Consider the following 22020-nt stretch of genomic DNA (forward strand, 5'->3'; position numbering starts at 1 on the left):
CATATTTCATATCTCTATTGAATAAATATCTAAAAAAACAACAAATCAAAACGATGATACCGGATTAGATAATGAGTGAATGAGTTATAATTTTTAAACAGTACTGTCAACCACAACTGTTCAGGAAATTTAGGATGTTGAATAACAGTGGAAACCTTTAATTTGGTGTGGTGGTCATTAGTTTTGACTGAGTCCTCATTTCCTTTACAATATGCAGTATGTCAACAGAGATCATATGACCCGCCTCTTTTTTTTGTTTTTGTTCCCTCTTTACCTGTCAGTCACTTTAACTCCACCTCCTCTTTGCCTGCCTGTCAATCAAAGCCCGACTCCGCCCCCTTCGTACTGCTCGCACGTCGAGCAAAAAAAAAAAAAAAAAAAAAAGCAGCAGCGGCGCGCGGCCGTTGGGGAAGAGAGTAAATAGAGAGCGAAGCCTCAAGATGGCTGACTCGCAGGGCTCTGTTCACCTCTCCGGAGCTGCTGCTGCTGCTGCTCCTACTACTACTACTCCCGCCGTAGACTCCGCCAAATGCGCGCTCGGAAAACCGACGGAGGCGAAGGGAGCCCCCGACAACCGCTCCCAGTCTTCCCGGGATTTCAACCCGCCGCCGCCGCCGCCCAAGAAGGTCCGAGTCGAGGAGAGGAGCGTTAAAACCAAGAAACTCAGCAGGGAAGGAGGAGTGGGAGGCAGCGGCAGAGAGAAACTCCAGCAGCAGCAGCAGCAGCAGCAGAGTTACGGCAGCAGCGCGGGTCTGTGGGGCTCCAGCCCGGCGAAGACGGGCAGCGACGCCGGTCCGGTGCCGCCCGCCGCCGTTGGATCCCAACCGCCGATAAGCGCGCACAAAGTCTTCAAGCGGAGCGATTTCTTCCTCCACAAGGCGCCTCCTGCCTCCTCCTCCTCCTCCAAACCCAAGAAACCGAGCAAAGAGAAAGACCGGGAGAAGGGCAAAGGAGGCGGAGAAGAGAAGAAGAAACATAAACTGTTGTTGACCTCCGGGAGTAACGTTAGTAACAACAACAACAACAACAACGACAGAGTTCACAACATTTCTGCGGCGAAGAGAGAAAATGGAGAGGTCATGCTGCCACCCAAAGGTAGGCCATCACAAGGGGTTTCTATCTTTATTTGGTGCAAATTCATAAAGTTTGGGTTATGTTGTTTTATAAATAGGCTTTTTTTTTTAATAGTTTGTATTCAGCCACTCGGGATACGAACATGCGTCCCGGAGCGCGCGGTTGTCCGCCTCCTAATTTGTCTGGGCAGTCCCGTTTTCGGACGAGCTAACTGTTTTCAAAATGCGCGACTTAATATTGTACAATTTTTTTTTTTTTAAAAAACCGCTCGAGATTTACCCTCATCGATATTTGTCAGGGGAAAAAAAAAAAAGAAGTGTTTTCACGGAGTTTCGTGGCCGTAAAGACCGGTCCGGTCCACGTTTCACGGTCTCGTTCACCCGCTCGTGAACCCTCGAGCTCCACGAGAGCAGCGACCCAGGCAGGAGTCGCGCGACCTGGCAGTTATATTGTAACCAGCTGCTCTCGTGCTGCTGCGGAATGGTTACGTAGTTGTTGTACGTCGTATTAAATAAATAAATAATAAATAAATAAACCCGTTTTTTTTTTTATCCACTTACGTTGAACTGTAATCTAATAACTAGGATATTTCACAAACGGCAATTTTTTTTATTAAAAAAAAAAAAAATTTCATATCGGCGTTGATAGCCGAGGTAAATTGTGATACTGTGGCACCTCAGGGTATGCTATTATTTTTTTATTTTATTTTATTTTGAGCTGCGTGTGTATTAAACTACACGTTGCTGTCATAACAATATGACAGCCGCCCGCCATTATAGGGTAAGTGTTGTTTTGGTAGAGCACCACGCCCCCCTCTGTAACCCCAGGCTGTATGGGAAACGGACACGGAGCTCCGTGGCTTGTTGACACTGCATCATTTACGGTTGTGCATTAATTCTTTTTTTTATTCTTTTTCTATTTTTTTTTATTATTATTATTGGTCTTAATTTTTCTAAAGAAATGCAAACATTATACTGATGGAAATACAAGTCAGTTCGTACTGGCTGTAGATGGGGGGGGGGGGAGTTTAAAACAGCAAAGTATCACAATATTTTGTGTGAAAATATTGTATTGAACCCAGATGCCAAGCATCAATATTGCATTATATAAATAACAACAATAGTGACAGTGACTGTCTGCTTGACAGACCTGTTCTCCTGCAATAAAAAAAATGATTGCAGAGAAAAGAACAGACTGAAAACTTTATTTAATAAGGTAAACCAGATTTTGACAAAATTATTCTTTGGACACATAATTAGCAGTTAAAAAAATAAATAAAGGTAGTAAATCACAGTATATTGAAATATCTGCTATCGCAAAATGTTTAAAGTCACAATAATATCAGTGTCACCCAAGAATTGTGATGATATTGTACTGTGATTCACACTCCCAGTAACGGCCCATATTCATCTCATGGGGACACCAACTCACTTCATTTATTCCAGTATTGCAAGAATGTCTCATTCCAGAAATTTTGTGAGTGGTTTATTCTCTCCGTAGTCGTAATATCTACTCGGTCAGTTTCTGTTGGAGGTTCGGTGTGTGACCGTTTTTGTGTTACAGCTCTCTTGCTGGCTGCTAATAATATCTTTTTTTAAATTTTATTTTCTTTTAATAGATACTCGTCTCGAATTGGAAAGTGAGCTGCAATATTGTCCAAATAGATTGTAGGGGAGGAAATCCTATCTCCAAAAAGGTTTTGTATCACCCCGTGTTACTGGGGAGTTCCAAGATATCTGGAAATAATCTGCCCGCTGGTCTCCACAGTTCCTCCGACAGAGACTCCTTCCCATGTCAGCTGTCTGTACAGTTTAAATTGGAGTTATGAAATATCTAATCACAATCTAGCAGCAGAATTCTGTTTAAAAGCTCGAACTGGTAGAAGTAGATTGAACAGAGGACATTTCTCTGAGACCGGATTCTTTCTCCCATTTTAATTATTATTTGTTGAATGTTAACGGACTGCGTAACCGAGTATAATATTGAGACAAGTTTCCTCTTATACTTTTTTCCTTACATTTCAATAAGTACGTAAATTTAATTTGGCGTTGCAGTTCTCCTCGTAATCAAAATCAGCCCTGGTTTGTAAATGCCTGAAAATATCCAAATTTACTCGGCCGTACGTACCCTTGGTTTTCTGAAAGCTCTCCAGGACACTCTTTGACGAAGATGATGATGCCAATTCTATAGCGATGAGTAGATCTTCTGTCAATCATACCTGGCTCGAAGTGCGGATCAAAAGCGACCGCTCTCGGCTGTCTGCATTGTAGTGATGACTTACGTTCCTGAAATTGGATTCTCGGAGGAACTTTAATCTATTGATTTCAACTATTACTGTGCTGCTCATACAAAGTGTTACTGCCCAATAGAGATTGCAACGGTATATGTAAAAAAAAATTACGCTTTGATGTAATCTTTGAGTTACATCATCATGCAAACAGCCTTAAATGTGCTGACTTACAGCAGTCTGTGAAACACGGTACTGATCTACTGCCCTTTCGCTTTAGACAGTTGTAGAGTTTTTAATTGATGCAGAAAGTCTGGTATTCATTCAACCACTCCACCATTAGTTGTGTAACAACTGAAACCTTCGCATATTACACAGTCCCATTATTTTATTAGTTCCAGAGGAGCAATCATTATATTCTATTGATTTTATTGGATCCTAATGCTGAAGCCACTAATTTCTGTTTAATGATTTTCTCATTCGTGGGCTGTGTGTGTGTGTGTGTGTGTGTGTGTGTGTGTGTGTGTGTGTGTGTGTGTGTGTGTGTGTGAGGGTTGTTTTTTTTTCTTCTTTTTCCTTCGTCTTGGTTTTTTTCAGCGTTTTATCATTGTCAATAAGGCTGCAACTAACAATTATTTTCATTATCAAGTAATCGATTTGCTGTCTGGTCCTTCAAATGTCAGAAAGCGGTGAAAAATGTTTTCCAAAGTCAAAGTTGCAGCATGAAATATCACGTTTTGTTGCGACAAAAACAAATCCACAACCGTAAGATATTCTGCTTATTCTCATGGAGGATTTAGGGAATCTGAGCGTTTTAGCATTAATTTTTTTTTTCTTCATAAAAAATAAAATGATTAGTCAATTATCAAAACATTTGGGGATCATTTTCCTATTGATCACCTAATCGCTCCAGCTCTAACTGTCACACCAAAGCAGCGTTTAAAAAAAAAAAAATCCTTGCGTTTGTGCTCTGTGTGTGTGTGTGTGTGTGTGTGTGTGTGTGTGTGTGTGTGTGTGTGTGTGTGTGTGTGTGTGTGTGTGTGTGTGTGTGTGTGTGTACACGTTATTGTGTGTCAGTGTTTAGACACTAGCGGGAGGACCGGCTGGGGACATGTTGTGCATGATGTCACCCTTTTCGAGCTGGGTAGTTTAAGAGGTCATGACATACTCTGAGCAGTCGGTTAGATACCAGGACGAGATGTGTTGGTGGCCCAGAAACACAGTGCTGTAAACAGACTGTGTTGAATGTCACTTTTAATTTCTTCAAGTAGATCAGTGGCAGGCAATGCTTTGTAGGGATTTCAGAGCAGATGGATGCTGATGTTAATCCTGACACCGAAACAGCACGCAGTTTACTTTAAAATAATGTGATTGTCAAATACATTCAGTTTTTTTTTTTTTTTTTTTTTTTTTTTTTCTAGTCACTGAGAAAGCATAAAACTAAAAGTCAATTCGTGTTGATTTTTAAATTGTTTGTATGTTTGTTTTCTTAAGAATCATTTTCAAAACATTTCTCCAGGGCTATCATTTTAGGTTGCAGGATTTTTATCGCTGGAACTGACTTGGCAAAATTGGTCTGAAGCCAAAAGTACTGACAACAAATACCACTCCTCCAACAGTTTCACCGAGGCGTTCTTGAGTAAAGCACTGAACCTCTAATTGCTTTAGTGAGCAGTTCGATGGCCAACTTTAGGAGACTGTAATTATACTGAATAGCTTCAATTGTGAAGCTGAGGAAGTATTTAAACGTGGAACACAAAATGCACATTAATCCTGGACAAAGTGTTTCAAGGATTAAAACTGACTCTCTCGCGAGGCGATGCAGCAAAAGCGGCATTTGAGTCGGTGTGTGTGTGATGAATGGTGGACGGGCCCAGCGGTGAGACGGGCACGAGTTGGACACCAGCGCCGGGAGGTGTCCTTCAGCCTCGGACTGAATCTCAGAATCGTGCTCTGACCTTCCGGCAGGGAAAGAATTTTCCTACGGAGATCCGAAGAGTATCACATCATCACAGGAATATTATTAGTGGCGGCGTCGCTGCCGGAGCGAGGCTGAAGGCGGGTGCCGGGGGAGCAGTGAACCCTCGTTACAGTCGGTGCTGAAACGGGAGCCACGAGTGCAACGAACAAGTGGACGGAGACGAGGAAAACGTAGAGTTGACAAATTAACGCACACGTGAAATAAATTGGACCAAGCAGAAAGCAGGTTCAGCTTGTATTCAAGGTATGGTGTTGTTGTGGGGTTTTTCTTTTCAGCTGTGACCTGTTGTTGACACTCGGGTTATTTGCATGCAGTCTGGTATTATAATTATAACCACACGCAGCCTTACAAATTAATACAGCCGTGAACTAATTACATGGATTATCCTACTCACATTTGGATTGAATTGAAACAAATCTCAATGAACATGGCGGGAACACCGGAGTATACTTGAATAATTCTTTTTGTGCACATGCCTTCGCGTGGCCCCTCAGGATGGTTTGATCCGGCACGTATGTTGCGGAATTTGCAGATTAAATCTGATGCAACTGATCACGCTTTAAAAATGTGTAATAGGACAAGTGCTTTGTTGTTTTGGATGCAGCTTTAGACCGTCGCGTGTTTAACGTAAAAGAGATTTAATGAACTACGTAATTGGTTTATTTCCATAGATATGAATGTGCCATGCTTAACAGAACCCCTGAACGTGTTTGGGACTTGCACGTCTGTGGCCGATTTTAAAGTGGAAGAAGAAGCTTAGCTGCCGTCGTGTTCTCGCCCAAAAACGACAAGATACTTAACTCTGCATGGGCAATATCAGTTCAATAGAATATGAAAGAAACGCCGTATGAATCTAAATCATTTTTTGGTTGGTCAAGCATGGATTCGCCACACCAGCAGGGGATGGACTGACCATCTGGCCCGGCAGGATTTCCCCAAGTAGCGGGTGTACCTGTCGCCCTACAGTGAGTCAGACGACGCGGATTCCCAACGATCTGGAAATATCCGGTCTCTAGATTTTCTGGGTGGCGTCACGCGTACGTGTCAGACCGATAGCAGAAGTGATGAACGTCCCGTCATGGCATTCTAGCTGTTTGTGCTTCACACGCTCTAAAATATGCACGTGCGCGTGGCCCGACGTGGCTTTTACGTCTTTTCTTTCATCCCGGTTTTCCACAGGATGCCACAGTGATTCGGTTTACTGCAGAAACGATGTGCTTGTTAGTGTCCAGCATTTTTTTCCTCACATGAAAAACCGCTCTGTGATTTTCACAGCGGTCCCTCACTGTGTCTAATCTTTGAAGCCTCCTTCCACAAAAACAAAATTTGCATGATTCCATCTCATTACGCACACACGCAGGAAATTTCCATGGAAATATGTCAACAGATTAAAAGAAACAGTCTGGCAGTATTCAAATCAGATAGTGAGAACAAAGAAATAAATGTTATGTTACAGATGTTATGTAAATCCAGTGAGAGCTTTTGAAACCTTTGTATGATTCAAATGGAGGTTTCTGTTTACTTCAATTCTTTCATACATTTAAAAAAAATATTTTTTTTTTGCCCAGATTATCCTGCTGAGGGTCACAAAGTGTTGGCGCACATCTGCGTATTGTTTTTGGCGAGAGACGGAGAACACCTTGGACGGGTTTACAGTCTTATCAAATCGCTAGCACGTATCGAAACCTGGCCGCGCTGCAGTGTTCAGCACGGTGCCGCTGCCCCGGGTTAACAAGTTAAAACGCCGACTAAAACAAATGAATCTCACGAGCGGATAATTTGGAGGAAGCTGGTTTTCAGTTAGAATTTTTGATTATCCTCCCAAACTATAAAAAGTTAGATGCCAGTGAGCCGAGGTGTAGTCGAAGTTAACAAACCGCCTGCCTCTGGGCCCCCATCCTTCAAAGTGTTGTCTCCCCTGTGATCATCCAAACACTGAAAACCGCCTGCTGTGTTCCCCTTCAAAACTGCAGGTTGCAAGAAAGTCGGGGAACAAAAACAGAACAACCCCCCCCCCCCCCCCCGATCCCCTTCACTTCTGACTCATTATTAGCTCTAGTCTTGTGCCCTTTTGTCCTCACAACATCAACTCTGTTTAACATTTTAGTTTCTTATCGGTTTGAACTCGTGACCCCCCCCCCCCCAAAAAAAAACAACTTTGCGATGTTCTCTCAGATTGTGGGATCATTGTTTTCGCCCTCGCGGTTCTCATGACAGTTCCTCTGTGTGTGAAGGGGAAGACCCCTCTCTCCAGCTTGTGACAACGCAGCGTGTCCTCCACTGTATTTCAGGGCATTTCAGACACCTGAGCTAATTTATTGCCCGTTTGCCTCTGAATTAAGGTTTATGAATGTTACCAGTCTGGCATGGTCTGACATGTTTTTATAAATTTGGCAGCAGATCTGAGTGAGCTCTCCTTTTGTAGCCTTCTTCCTGTGGAACTAAATTGATGTTTTGAAAGGTGCTGTTTTTTTTTGTTTGTTTTTTATCCCCCAGCAGGCAGCTTACAGTGTCTGGTAATTTTTTTAGCATTAATTTTGCATCGTTCTTAAACTGGTTTAACATTCTTGGCGTTCCTCATATTTAACACTGGGTATGAGGGGCAGGACCACCTGCACGTCGAGCAGAAACGCAAAACTATCGTCTAAAGTTCAAACTACTGAGGTATTTATTTGAATACGGTCATCGCAGAAGTGTATCAATGTACCTCTAGTACTTCTTCGGCTTCTTTAAGCCTTTTTACTTACAAAGTATTTCCTCCTTTGATCCCGCAAACAGCAACTCCAACCACACTGTGTTCACTTTCCCACTCCCCACGTCCACAGGAGAGTGAAGTCTGAAAACACAGCTTCCTTCTCAGAGGACGGATCCGACTGAGTTCAAAGATGAACGTTCTTTGGGAAGGAAAAGAAAGAAAAGAATTGGCAAAAAAAAAAAAATACCCCACTATGAACAAAATAAAGGATTTTTTTTTTTTTCCCCTTTGTGGTGATGTGAAAGGAAACAAAGAATCAAAGGAGGAGAGGAATAAAAGATGTGATCAAATGGAAGTTATTTTAAGAAAGGTGAGGGTTTCTTAGCTCAGCTGGAAGGAAGAGATGTTGACTTGCAGAATAAATTGTGTGTTTGTTGTCAGTGCGCACACACTCGCATGCCTTTCAGAGAGCCCTCCAGCAACCGAAGAGGTGTGTGACGGTGTGATGTTTACATGTCGAACTGACGCTCTTGTCCGCAGCGATTCGCAATGAGTGTTGCATTAAAGTGCGCTCCAACCCCTCCGTCTGCAGTACTCCCTCCACACTCAAATCATTGTGTCAGATGGAGGGGTGCCGGAAGAGGAAATGAAGCAAGTTGACACACAAGGGAGGATTTTTACGAGTTATAAGATCAGAGCATATTGAAGATGGAAGAGGGAGGAGTTTTTGGTTGGAAAAAAAAACCGTGAAGTGTGTCTTCAAGTGAAGCAGTTTGACTCGCCGGATGTAAAATGTTGGCGTGAACCCCATAAAAGTGGACGTCGCTTCTGGCTCTGACAAACGAGGCCAATGCAAAAGTGCAATACCACCGAGGGCCACAAGGGGCTGGCTCCAAAAAGTCAATACATTTTCTTCCACAGGGCGTTACGCCGCCGTTCAAAAAAAAAAAAGTCACTCCTTCTTGTTCGAGTTCTGGCCGTCCATCTGAAAATATTTCGATTGTTAATTAGATATTCGGCCTCAAAAAGTGCCCAAAATGTCAAAACTCGAGGCTTCGGTCACTGTTGTTGGCCCCCGACATAAACATAGCCAACTATTTTACTCCACACTCTCACTCTCCTCTACTTTTGTCATCTTTATGTTGCCGTTTTCAAGATCCCCAAAAAGAGAGACACTTAACAACTTCCAGGTAGCAACCTACAGGCCTAGAAGGAAGTTTTGACAAAGATTTGCAGTAAGGCAGGCCTGCTTGGTTTACTGGGATTTACCCCCCTCCCGCCCCTTCACTCCCCCACCCCCTGACACTATTTTGCTAAACCATCGTCCTGGCCTTAGTGCTGCCCAAGACGATTGTGATTGATTTAAAGAAATGCAAACAAGTCGGAGCGTTTTGTTTTTTTTTTTTTTTTCTCCCCGCCGTGCCAGAATGATAAATGGCTGCAGCTCGACCGTTCTCCAGCGCTGGCACAGCGCAGTGAAGACAGGTCTGGCTAAAGGAGACGGAGTGAAGTCTCAGAGTGACCGCCGCAGTCTTAAAGGGAATTGGAAGGTCATTACAGTGCTGAGAAAACACATTAACGAAAGAAAAAAAAAACCATTTTTAAATAAAGCAAAACATTTTACGGAAGGGAGATCAGCGAGATTATAAGTTAAGGGTGACGGCCAAGGTGAAGCAGCTGACAAGCGGACAGTTCAGGGCTCAGAGAAGCAAACTTAAAACCGATGAAGTGCGCACAGCAAATGTGTGCTTTTGCGAGAGAGTCGAGTGGAGTGTTTCTACCATTTGAGGTCTGAGATGTTCCTTCCCCGTTTCCACAGAGCACCCCGCCAAGGAGGGAGAGAGGGAGGACAAGAAGGTCAAAGAACGCGAGAGAGAAAAGGAGGAGAAGAAGAAGCACAAAGTGATGAACGAGATCAAGAGGGAGAACGGAGGAGTCAAGCAGCCGATTAAAGGTTGGTGGAGACGCTCGCACGTGCATACCAAGCGACTTTTGCGGGGATGAAGTCAAATGAAAGATTTCGAAAGTTGCACGTCGAAAAGGCCCGGCATGATCTGGAAACATTTAAGGCCATTTTCATCTGAAGTATGACGGCAGTTATTCTCTTTAAAAAAAAAAAAAAAATGGATAACAGCTGTTATGTCCATTGGCAGCTAATCTGATTGTTTGCTTGTTCTGGTTATTTTAAATGATCCATCAGTTATTCATTGGGTCTATTGCAAATGAGAAAATAGTACAAAATGTTCCTCGGATTAATGCCAAAACTTTAGATGTGTTATGTGGGATGGAAGTGAGCAAAAACCAAACCCCTGAGAAACCAGCTATTAGTGAACATCACACACTGGAGGCCAGATTGAACGCATCACACGTGTTGCACTAAATTGTACTTGGAGTCGCAGATGATGTTTTCACATGTTTAAGAGCACCGTGTCGATAAAACTCTGCTGCTAAGGTAACCGCACATAACCCGCTTCCACAGAGCGCCGGACAGTAAATCATCATTAAGTCGTCAACGTACAGGCAGCCAGTACAAAAAAAACATGTTAATGGTGTGCTGCAGCCATAAAAAAAGGCCCAATATAGCTGTGTGCCGGTGGGAACAGCGGTTGTAACTATTTTATTTCTTTTCTCTGAGAACCTGATCCCTGGTATTAAGTTGACCTCGTGCTGCTAATTGTTTATTTAAACTGACCTTCTGACTTTGTTTGCTGCCCGTGTTGCCAACTTTCTCTGTCGCCGCCTCGCAAGTGTTTTATCCCGCTCTTGTTCCCCGGCGCTCAGTCTTGTTATCTTCCTGCGTCGGCCAGCCTCTTGTCTGTTTGCCTCTTGTCCCTTTGTCTCCCGTCTCTTTGTGTTCTCGCGTCGCTTCACCGAAGTGTCCCCAACGGATTTTATTTTTACCGAAACGTATGTGTGAGCCTCGACAGTAGATGGAAATAAAACACTGAATTGGCAGAAAATCAATCGATAAAATGGGTCTAAATTGATTAAATATTTTTCCAAACAGTTCTTGTATTTTACACAGGAAATAAATGACGACACAGCTGTAAGCGTGGTCGTACTTGCATTACTCACCACCTGATTTCCTTTCAGCTCGTTTCTTTTGTCCCGTCGTCCTTCGTGTTTGAACATGATTGCTGCAAAAATCACTTCACAAAAACAGTTTTTGAAAATAAACCTAAATTACAGAGACTATAAGGATATGTTGTCAAGTAAACGACACTGGGAGTAAAACCTCCTAAAAATACAGCATGGAAATGCAGTTAATTTCAATCTGCACGACTGCCAAATTAACAGGAGTACCGATGGACATGTGAAAATCCAGAGTCATGTGTTCACTCTCTGAATGCAGTGGCCACTTTCATCGTTAACCTTTCAGACACTAGTGAATTATTTGCAGAGCAGTGACCGTAATCTGAGCTCAGCCATTTGTCAACAGCGGCTGTTTTCTTAAGACTTTAAAGAGCTTTTTTTTTTGTTTTTAAAGACTGACACAACCACCGCTGTATACGTGGATGCCAATTTTCTTATCACCGATATGATTGGCTCTAAAGCTCCGGTCAGGGTGACAGTGACTCGTGCTGGTATGTCACGGCCACTGCTGTGACATTTCAAGGACTTAGTAACGCTTTAGCCACACACCGTGACCGGCGGCTGCAGATGAGAATTACAGAGATCATTTGGTGCACTATTTCAATCTTCCCACTTTCTGTAGAACGTTGATTCATCTTCTCATCATGAGGGTTAGAGTTAGGAGAGCGGCTGGACTCAAGAGAGACTCGGAGAAAGAGACCGTGTGTCTCAATGCCGCGGACATCCCGAGAGAGAGAGAGAGAGAGAGAGAGAGAGAGAGAGACTTCCCTATTTAATCATGTGTGTTTACGATAATAGACTCACTGAAATCCTCAGCGAGATTTTGGGTCGTGAGCTAAACGAGGTGCGGGGGCTGGGGCTCTCCCCACCGGAGAGACGGTTTTTCAGTGAAAGTGAGAGCAGCATTTAATTCAGAGTATTACATTTGCACATGTTGGGAGTGACAGAGCGACGCGGAGGGAAAGTTAAGAATTTAATCAGTGGGAGAGTGTGAAGTTTACAATTGAAGAGGACGACAGGGAGGGAGGGAGGCAGTGGAAGCATGAAGAGGAAATCAATAAGCAGCAAACGACCACTCTGGCTGTGAGGCTGCTTTACTACCACTGAGCCTGTTTGTTTTGTATGCGTGTGGCTGTGTAGTGTGTGTGTGTGTGTTTATTTGACTGGGAATTTATCTGACCTTAAACTGATCATGACCGCCCAGCCACCTAGTGTGTGTGTGTGTGTGTGTGTGTGTGTGCGTGTGTGCGTGCGTGCGTGCGTGTGTGCGTCGGATATTGTTTCCTAAATGTGATAGTTTTCTAAATATGTCCATATGATCTTTTCCAAGTATTAATTTGACATGTCTTTCAAGCAGCTGCCGGTGACTGATTGATTTACTGTCTTGGGTGCTTCAACGAGACAGATTATAACTGATAAAATCAAAATCGGCTTCAGTTAAACACTTATTAGATTGAAATTGAGTCAAATGTCAACGTTTGTTGTGTTGCGACTGTCGTCTGATACACAGGCTGATACCGACACCTTTGTTGGAGAAATTTCCGATGATATATTGCTAAATTCAAAACGGTAAGCAAACATCTTTGTGCAGACCGGCACATTTGAGTGTTTTTTTTTTTTTTGAAGGACCAACTGTGTAGTCGTGGCCTTTAGATAACCGGCTGGGCTCGGCTCAGCATTGCAAGAGCTGAGATTGAAGAACAGCCGACACCAAAATGCAGTAGTTCCTGTTTCCTCTTTGAGAGCTGAAGTTAACGCGGTGTTTCATACTCGTCCCGACACAAATCTGGCTAATTATGTACAATTACAGATTCAGACCATTTCAGACCGATGGAGGAGGAATCGCTCTTTGGCAAACACTTCCGAGCATGATCTACTCTCAACTTTGCGGAAATATGTTTTGCAGAGTGCACGAACACAAACATGTAAAAAAAACAAAAACGTGAGAGACAACGTCTCTATTGTTTTGTTGCAATAAATAATGTGGGAGAAGATCGGGAGGTTCGTTGCCTCCGTGTCATCTGTTACTGTCGGGGAACTCGGAGGGTCATTATCCCACCGAGGCCTCATGCTTACAAAATGCACATCTGTAATCCAACTACAAATATCTCATTTATTTACACGTATAACCCTCTCAAGTGTAGCTCACTTTCTTCCTGTAAACACGATAAAAGATAGTTTGTAAGCCTTTTGGTTGTTTGCGTTGCTCGGCAACATCTAGCCGAAGTCACCCCGAGAAGCTTTTGAAGCTGAGAGAGAAAGATTTTCACCGACTCGAGCTCAAGAACCGTGCGTTGTTAGTTAGTGCTCTTTAGTCTGTGGATCAGAACAATAGTTGATGAATGGCAGACATGTAGAATATTGTTAATGTTGTAACGCAAAAATCATTCTGCAATTTATCAGCTTGAAACACTGAAATTGCAAACTTACAAACAGTTATTTGTATTTCATATTATCATTGCAATATCCATCAAATCTGATCATGTGGCATGTATTTATATCTGTATCATGTGTGTGTGTGTGTGTGTGTGTGTGTGTGTGTGTGTGTGTGTGTGTGTGTGTGTGTGTGTGTGTTGGGGGAGGGTTGGCTAAAGAGCTTTTGGATTAGTAGCTTGGGTATTGTACTGCAAATACCTTCTCTCTCTCTCTCTCTCTCTCTCTCTCTCTCTCTCCTGCATGAGTGTGTGTAAGCGAACGAGGTGACAGCTGATGCTTGAATTATGCTGAGGCAGCACCACCTCTCTCGGGCGGGACGCGTGTGCGCGGACATATCCAGGAGATGTACACATGTCCACTTGTTCACACAAAAACTGGGCCGGGATGTTTGCAACGCGCATATAAATACAAACACGAGCACTGTGCATAAATTTGCATGTTGTACTTAGTCGCTCCCGGGGCGTTTTAAGAGATGGACTCCCATGTACAGTATTATCTCTTCTCAGATAGGCCAGTGGAAAGCGTGTTTTCTGGCTTAGTCATATCGGCTTTTCTCAAGCGATTCCATTTCAGGGCTCTTCAATTTATTTTATGTGGCATGTGGCGGGCATGTGCACGCCGCAGGAGATGCACACCGTCTGGGTGAAGCTGTGAGTCGCCTGTCTCCACTTGCTTGAAAATAGTTCATATTCATTTTCAGTTTTATTGTTTGTTTGTTTTTTAAATCGGTACTTTATCAGCTGTCTAGTTATTTTGATTATTAAAAAAAAAAAAAAAAACTAATAATAAATCTTCTGGTATCATGTTGTTTTTTTTAACCTGCTGTGGAGCATCACCAGCACCTGTTATTTTATTTTGTACAACATTTTTTTCGGAGCTGTCAGTATAGCAAAAGGATCTCATTTACCGAGTCGGTGAAAAATCTTTTCTCTGAAGAAAGACTTGATCGATTCTTACAAAGCTCTCCGAGCAGTTTCAAAATGACATGTTTTCATATTTTACGTTGATATTTTCGAATGCGCTCCCCTCTAATAAAGTCTATCCCTCTCTGTCTTTGTCCAGATGAAAAAGAGAAAACCAAGATCAACTCGGAGGAGCTGCAAATCAAAAAAGTGAAGAAGAAAAAGAAGAAGAAACACAAAGAAGGGGAGAAGCATAAACGAGTGAAGATGTACCACCGCTCCTCCCAAACCATTTGCGCGGGCCTGCTTCTCCTCCCGACTTCCTCTTTGTCCCCCACCTCCTCCTGTTCCTCTTCCTCCTCCTCCTCCTCCTCCTCCGAACTAACCCACAACTCCTCCCTGTCTCCGTTCAAGTCCCCTCTGCCTGTTTACCCTCCGCCTAACAACAAGACCTCCCACCTCCCGCCGTCCCCGCACCCTCTTACCCCCAAATCCCTCTTCGACTCCCCTCTCCACAACTCTCTCAACTCCCCGCCGTCCTCCACCAAGACCCCTCTCCCTTCCCCGACCAAACACCACCCACGGTGCACCTATCCCGGGATGGCGGGTCTGGAGTTCGCCCCGTACATTCACATAGAGAACCAGCCTAACGGAGGGGCCCGGGTGGCTCACGCCTACACGTCGCAGCTCTCCTCTCTGTCCACGGACCAGAGGCAGCGATTCGCCCAGGAGTTTGTCACCTTGGCGTTCAGCGAGGACTCTTCCCAGGTGCAGCATACGTCCACGTTGATCACATCGATCCACAGATTTGTTGGGTCGCAGCCGCAGTACCTGCACCTGCTGCTGGAAAACTCGATTACTTGACTCGCCTCCTGTAAAGCTGTAATTTAGCGCATTAGCTTACAGACTGTTATTTGTCTGCGAGCGCTCCTCGTGAAAAAAAAAAACGTTTTCTCCCACTATTTGAAGCATTAATCTAAATTGTATTACTGATTGTGCTTTTGCAGGCGGCCCATTATGTCATGGGAATTATTCACGGAGCAGCCAACTACCTGCCCGACTTCTTGGATTACTTCTCAACCAAGTTCCCGTCAGCTCCGGTCAAAATGGAAATAATAGGAAAGAAGGACATAGAAACCACCACGATGGCTAATTTCTACTCTCAGGTCAGTCAGACAAAATCACAGAGTAAATGTACTGTGTGTGTGCGTGTGTGTGTGTGTGTGTGTGTGTGTGTGTGTGTGTGTGTGTGTGTTGTGGGAGAGACTGCAGTGGAACAGATGTACACAATTGTACAACGATGTTGACAAATGAGTCATCTGAACAACAGATTTACAGTTTTTTTTTCGCCTTCGCTTGTTCAGTTCTGGCGTTGCAGAGCCAGAGAGCACCGAGCAGATGGTGAGCTATCAGACATGAAAAAAAAGAAAAGAAAAAAAAAAAAAGGTCTGAAGTCCAAAATAGCAAGAGCTTCCAAGCTCCCGTCTGTCCTTTGTATCAGGCTGAGTATCACAACTGTCCACAGACACAGGCGCTATTAGGGAAGTTGAAACTGAGATTTGCTTTGAAGTGATGTGCAACGGGAGTTTGTCCGGTGCCACCGTGGCCAGAAAAAGTACCAAAACTGTGTTCATAAGATAACTTGATGAAGTCACGTGATGCGGTAGCCGCATGGCAAAAAAAAAAAGAAAAAGATGAAGGGGCGTTTTGTAGCCAGAAGAGACGATGACGTGATGCAGGCGGCATTGTCTGCACTGTTTTCGGAGGCGTGCGAGACGCAGGAGAAGGCGGAGGCTCGGAAATCAAAGCCTGTCATCTTCCGTCGTGCGCGTAAAGACGGACGCACGGACGGGCGAAGCTTTCGCTTCTCGGTAAAATGTTTCATGTTGGTGAAACGGCTGCCAGTTAGTAAATGAAGTTTGGCCGGAGATGCTACAGCTGCGTCCGCCGGGTGCTTTTTACAGACTCGGTTATGTAATGGTGCACCCGTGAGCGTGTGACTTTAGAGTAAACAAATGTCTCGCCACAAAGTTTCGTGTCAAACAAACGTGTGCTGGTTTGTGAAAACAAGGACGGTTTCAATATTTTGTGCACGTGAGCAAAGTTACTATAATGAATATTAGTGGATGTACAATAGTGCGCTAAGTTGTACTCACCTAAATGAAGGTTAGGTTGCAAGTCAAAATAATGCCATGAGGGGTTTTTATTCATCAGTTCACTTATTGCGGTACTAAAATAGCAGTAAATAGAAACCCAATCAGTATTTGGTGCAACCACCGTTGGCCTTTTCAAACAGCCTCGGTTCTCTTTGGTACATTTGCGCACAGTTTTTCTAGGTGGGATGTTTTCAAACATGCCGGGGAACTTGTCACAGTTGTTCTGTGGATTTAAGCCGTCTCAGAGTCTCCGGTCTCCTGATGTAATCCCAGACTGACACCGGGACGCCGAGACCGGAGCTCTGTGGGGACACACCGTCTTCTGCAGAGCTCCCCGGTTATGAGTCTGTTGATGGGTAAGTCTTGTAACCAGCACTTTTTTTTTTATCCTCTTAAGAATTCAGATTAATGAAGAGGGAAGGCTGATGGCAGGACAAATCGAAGGAAACGTTTACCGTTGTGATGGTAGGCAGGGATGTCGGGATGCTAGAAATTGCAATATTTGGTACCAGTACCCTTGAATTCCCATTGCGAGGTGTAAAAGACTAGATTACTGCTGTGTGGCAGAACAAGTTGTAGTGTTGTTGCTTTAACCATCTGGTCGGAGCATCTGCCTCCATCTGTTCAGCATTAAACAGCTTTTGGCATTTCTACCGATTCCTTCGACTAAATGACAACATTATCAACGACATTTTGGGTATGTCGTCGGGTATTGCTCTCCCTTCGGTGCTGCTTCATGTTAAGACGGCAAAGTTTTAGTGCGAGCAAGAAAAGAAATAGAAAGCTTGAGGACATAGTTATTCAAGACTGAAAAGAAGATGCCAACAAAAGGAAGCAAGAGGGTGAGAAAAACAGATGTGGAGCTCCAGACTGAGAGATATGACTGCTGTCAGGCAGGTGGCAGCTTCACAGCGAGTCAGGTTAGATAGTCGAAACCAACACAAAGAGGTGTTTTATTCTTTCCTTTTTAAAAGCACAAGTACAGGAGCAGCTGCAAACTGAACCCTCTCACTCACTCCTTAATATACTACACAACCGTTTGAGGACAACTGGAAAAACGAGGTGTGTGTGTGTGTGTGTGTGTGTGTGTGTTACTGGAGGTGCTGGCCTGGATTGTCTCCTCTGAGCACAGCGTGACCTCTTCATTTAGAGTTGTCCGATGTCTACAGTTCTCTCATGAAAAGCCGTTTTGTTGCCTCAAACCTCTTGAGTGTCTTTGTATTGAGGTACTGCCTGCTCTTTTTCAATTTGAGAGCAGACAGTATCAGCTCCCATACTGTGTGTGTGTGTGTGTGTGTGTGTGTGTGTGTGTGTGTGTGTGTGTGTGTGTGTGTGTGTGTGTGTGTGTGTGTGTGTGTGTGTGTGTGTGGTACTGCAGGGGGTCGAAGAGTTTATGCTCTCCAGCGCTCACCTTCTGGCCATTTTCTTCTTTTTTTTAATGAAATATTCAGAATAATTCTTCGGTGTATTCACTTCTGTTTCGGACGGTTTTGCTTCCACAAACAACATCCTCGATCTCGGCCCGATTTCGAATAAATTAAATCCAGACAACGAACAAATGAAACATCTAAATGAACCGTTATTTCGATTTTGTCCAAACTTTCCCCGCAGACGTGTGTCCCTTTAAGAGTAATGTTGCTTGCAGGGCTCACGTCATTGTCCACTGGTCTTGTTAATTTTTTCCTCCCTCCTCGCTCTCGGCAGTGACCTTGGGAAGTAGACATACAGTACACACACACACACACACACACACACACACACACACACACACACACACACACACACACACACACACACACACACACACACACACACACACACACACACACACACACACACACACACACAGATGTGGGCATGCATACTGATGATACATACACAGGCACAGGTATACACAGATTAATGGGGTATCATCCACATTTTTCCTCTCCCTTGCTTTCACTTTAGCTCTCTGTGTGTGTGTGTTTCCCTTCTGTGTTGGTCTGTCACTCACTCTCTCTCTTTTATTCTTATTATTTATGTTTCTGCTCTGTTGCTTGGCTCCGTGTTCCAGCCACAAATGACTGGACTGCTGCTTCGTACATGGTGTGTGTGTGTGTGTGTGTGTGTGTGTGTGTGTGTGTGTGTGTGTGTGTGTGTGTGTGTGTGTGTGTGTGTGTGTGTGTGTGTGTGTGTGTGTGTGTGTGTGTGTGTGTGTGTGTGTGTGTCTAGGTAAAAAGGAAAGGAAATTGCAGTTGCGTGTGATTTTGTTGTTGTTTCTGCTCAAATTTGATGTGACATCTCCTGGAGGATGAGACACACTCACACACGCACGAACGCACACACACACACACATCACGAGTAACTAACATGCAGTACCAGATAATGAAGAGTGTGTGACACGGTATGTTTGTTGATGTTTCGCGGGCAACAAAGTTGCTTTGCTGCAGCTCAGGCTGTGTGCCTGTATTTTGTATTCAGTACCTGTCTGAAGCCATTTTCACTGCTGGTAAGGATTATGGGAGATTACAGCACTCTATTTTCTCAGGGCAACTACAGTCCAGCAGTCAATACATGATGTGCTTGGATAGTGAGGTAATTTGGTCTGTCTCTTTTGGTCACAGAGTGCGATAATGTAGGTTCAACAACAGACGATTATTACAAAAGAAAAGAACCAATGTGAGCCAACAGTTCTCTTCTTTAGGGTGTTTGCTGCAAAGCGGGATTGGGTCTGTTACTCTCTTTACGTGATAAATTTGAGAACGTAAAACAAAAAGCAACAAAAGAGCTTTAAAACCTTCAAAGAAATGTACCTTTTCAACAAAATCTTGCATTTAATTGGGATATTATTGCCTGTGGATTCTGTGAGAAAGGTTTCAAGACTGTACAACTTATTTTTACATTTTAAATTTGTGGTAAATAATTCCACAGAGTTGGGTGAACACTTGATTAATAGTGTTAATTATGTTAATTATGTTGAGGTTAAGCCCCATAATGAACAAAAGGAAGCACGTGCATGCAAAATACCAGCAACCATGCTGATTTGATCAGGCCTGCAGGGATTTCCCTGCCGTTATAACAGCTGCAGCACCCGAGCATTTTAAGACACTTTACTATGAGCTTTATTTTACCCATGTTTGGTGATTATTATTTTTATGACAGACAGTGCCTTTTCATATAAAGATTGTAATGATTATGGTCCAAAATGATATCAAATTTGCATAGTTTTAGTCAAATAACTGCTCGCCACCCCTGCCGCTACGACAGCACTGAAGCTCTCCAGAAACCCGTGAAAACGTCATGCGAGACTGAAGCTATGTTCTCTGGAAAATCCCTTTTGACCTCATGGCGCTCTCCATTCGACACAACACGTTTACACCGTGAGACCAGTTGCGCGTGTCTGTTTCACTGTTTAGTTTAAGTCACAGCTTACGTAGTTTGTTTGCCTCCTCCAGCCGCGGTTGTGCCGCTCCAGCACCTCGATGCGCACTAACCTGGTGGGAAGTCCTGCACGTGGCCTCCGAACCATCTCCAACGCCGTTTTTTTTTTTTTTTTTTTTTTTTACAAAACAAGCCGAGACGCCAGCGGCACATCAGTCCGGTGAAAGTGTGTTTGTGCATTCACATGCCGCTCTGTGTAGCTGAGCCGAGGGAGAGACTATGAAAGTGAAGTGTGTCCGATTGTGTCGGAGGCAGCAGTCAGCCGCCCGCAGCGTTGTTGTGACGCAGGCACAGTGATAGACTATAAGAGATTCAGTTCTCCACAGTCAGACTGGACATAATGACTCGGAGAAAGAGACACCGGGAAAGCTGGCAAAGCGGGGGGTGACGCAGACAGCGGCGGAGAGGTCAGGGAGAGGTCAGGGAGAGGTCAGATGGAGTGGCGAGCTGACGGCGGGACGTGAACGCAGCAGGAGAGGGTTAAGGATGAGTCGGTGAGATAAAGGGGAAAGTTGTTAGAGAATTAATAAGTGGGTGAACCAGAGACGGGAAGGAGAGAGAGGATTGATCTAATAGACTTCCCACCAGGGACGTGAATGTGACGAAGGAAAGAGTCAGAGGAGGACGTGGAGAGAGAAAAATAGAGTAAAACAGCAAGTGGCGAGTGTGTTTACACGCACGTCCATGAGCCAGCGCTCAGAGGAAGTCTGTCACATTTCCTGTTTCCTTCTGTTTGCCTTTACTTAATTTAGACGAGCTGTGTGCGTGAGTGCGTGTGTGTGTGTGTGTGTGTGTGTGTGTGTGTGTGTGTGTGTGTGTGTGTGTGTGTGTGTGTGTGTGTGTGTGTGTGTATTTCAGTGTGTGAGCGACCCACTGGCTGTTTGCATGTATCCGTTTAGGCACAGGTAAAGTTTCCTAAAGCTCCTACTGAAGACCTTTCTCTTTGCAAACAACATTGGTGGGGACGGTGGGTGGGGGGGGGGGTGGGGAGTCAGCTGTTAAATTATGCACACGTAGACACTCATGAGCACAAACATTTGCGATCACGCAGAAAGACAAACACTCACACTGTGGAAACAAACACGTTCCCCTTCTCAGTATCTAGGTCGGTGACTCAGCGCGACTATTTAAAGCTGTGTTTATGTGTGCGGAGCGAGCGTCTCCAGCCGCTAGTCATCGGCGTCTTCCGAGGGTATCCACCGGCGTCGGCGCGCGGACGCGGCGACACCGCAGGGAACGCACACGGCGAGCGGCGGCGTGCCTCGCCGCGACGGACCCGCTCGTGCAGTTCGTTCAGCGCAGATGAAACACGCCGAGGGTGAACACGCGGTAGTTTAGTGGTTTACTGAAAGGCGCCCGCAGCACCGACAGGTCGCTTCATCCATTGCGTAACAACAACACGTTCTGCATCTCCGAGCCGCCCCCCTTCCCGCCCCGTCAGGATTGGCCTCGGAGTAGCGGTTTGGGGATCGAGTACCTCGTTCCACGACGCACCTGGGAGTCGCCAAGTGCCGTCCCCTCCAGTCGTTTTCCGATTTATTGTCTCCATCACCATTACTCCTCCTTCACTTCCCTCCTCCCATCTTCTCTAACCGGTCCTCATCGCTCTTCTTCCCGCCTTGTCATATCCGTCCCACCGCCTCCCTTATTTTTTTGTTTTTTTTGTTGTCTGTTTAGCATCTCTACCTTTTTACTCAGCCGTCTCTCCTTCAGCCCGATTTCAGGTGCTTTAAAAAACTGCAACCGCGCCGTCTTCATTTTACCTGCTTACCCTTCTTTGCTCCTTATTTCCATCCTGCCCTCCATCCCCCCCTCCTCCTCCTCATCCTGTCCTCATCTGTCTCCCCTGCATTTGTTACATCTCTCTCACAGCTAGTATCCCTAAACTTTCCCTCCTTCCTCTTCTCACCACTTCCCTCCATCTGTCTCTCCTCCCCTCATTCTCTCTCTCTCTCCTATGTATCCTCGCTCTACGCCCTCTGCTCTCTCTCTTCCCTTCTCTCGCTCCCTTTATCTCTGCCTCGTTGTCAAGTGGT

The 22020-nt window shown here is 44.6% G+C and overlaps 1 protein-coding gene across 2 annotated transcripts in view; it reads left to right on the forward strand.

The window, feature by feature from the left end:
• Positions 1-383: 383 nt before the first annotated feature.
• Positions 384-22020, forward strand: part of LOC138621739 (lysine-specific demethylase RSBN1L-like) — a 34668-nt gene continuing 13031 nt past the window's right edge. The window contains exons 1-4 of one of the 2 annotated variants that reach the window (XM_069699984.1): positions 384-1095; positions 9797-9931; positions 14569-15176; positions 15416-15574. In XM_069699984.1, coding sequence (XP_069556085.1) covers positions 441-1095; positions 9797-9931; positions 14569-15176; positions 15416-15574 — 1557 coding nt within the window. In that variant the 5' untranslated portion in view covers positions 384-440. The remainder of the gene's footprint in view (positions 1096-9796; positions 9932-14568; positions 15177-15415; positions 15575-22020) is intronic. The other variant, XM_069699985.1, reaches the window with a different exon arrangement.

Source organism: Brachyistius frenatus, unplaced genomic scaffold, assembly GCF_029030835.1.
Source record: "Brachyistius frenatus isolate BFR_SWC_R1_liver_20210118 unplaced genomic scaffold, ASM2903083v1 Contig_32, whole genome shotgun sequence".
Classification (NCBI taxonomy): domain Eukaryota; kingdom Metazoa; phylum Chordata; class Actinopteri; family Embiotocidae; genus Brachyistius; species Brachyistius frenatus.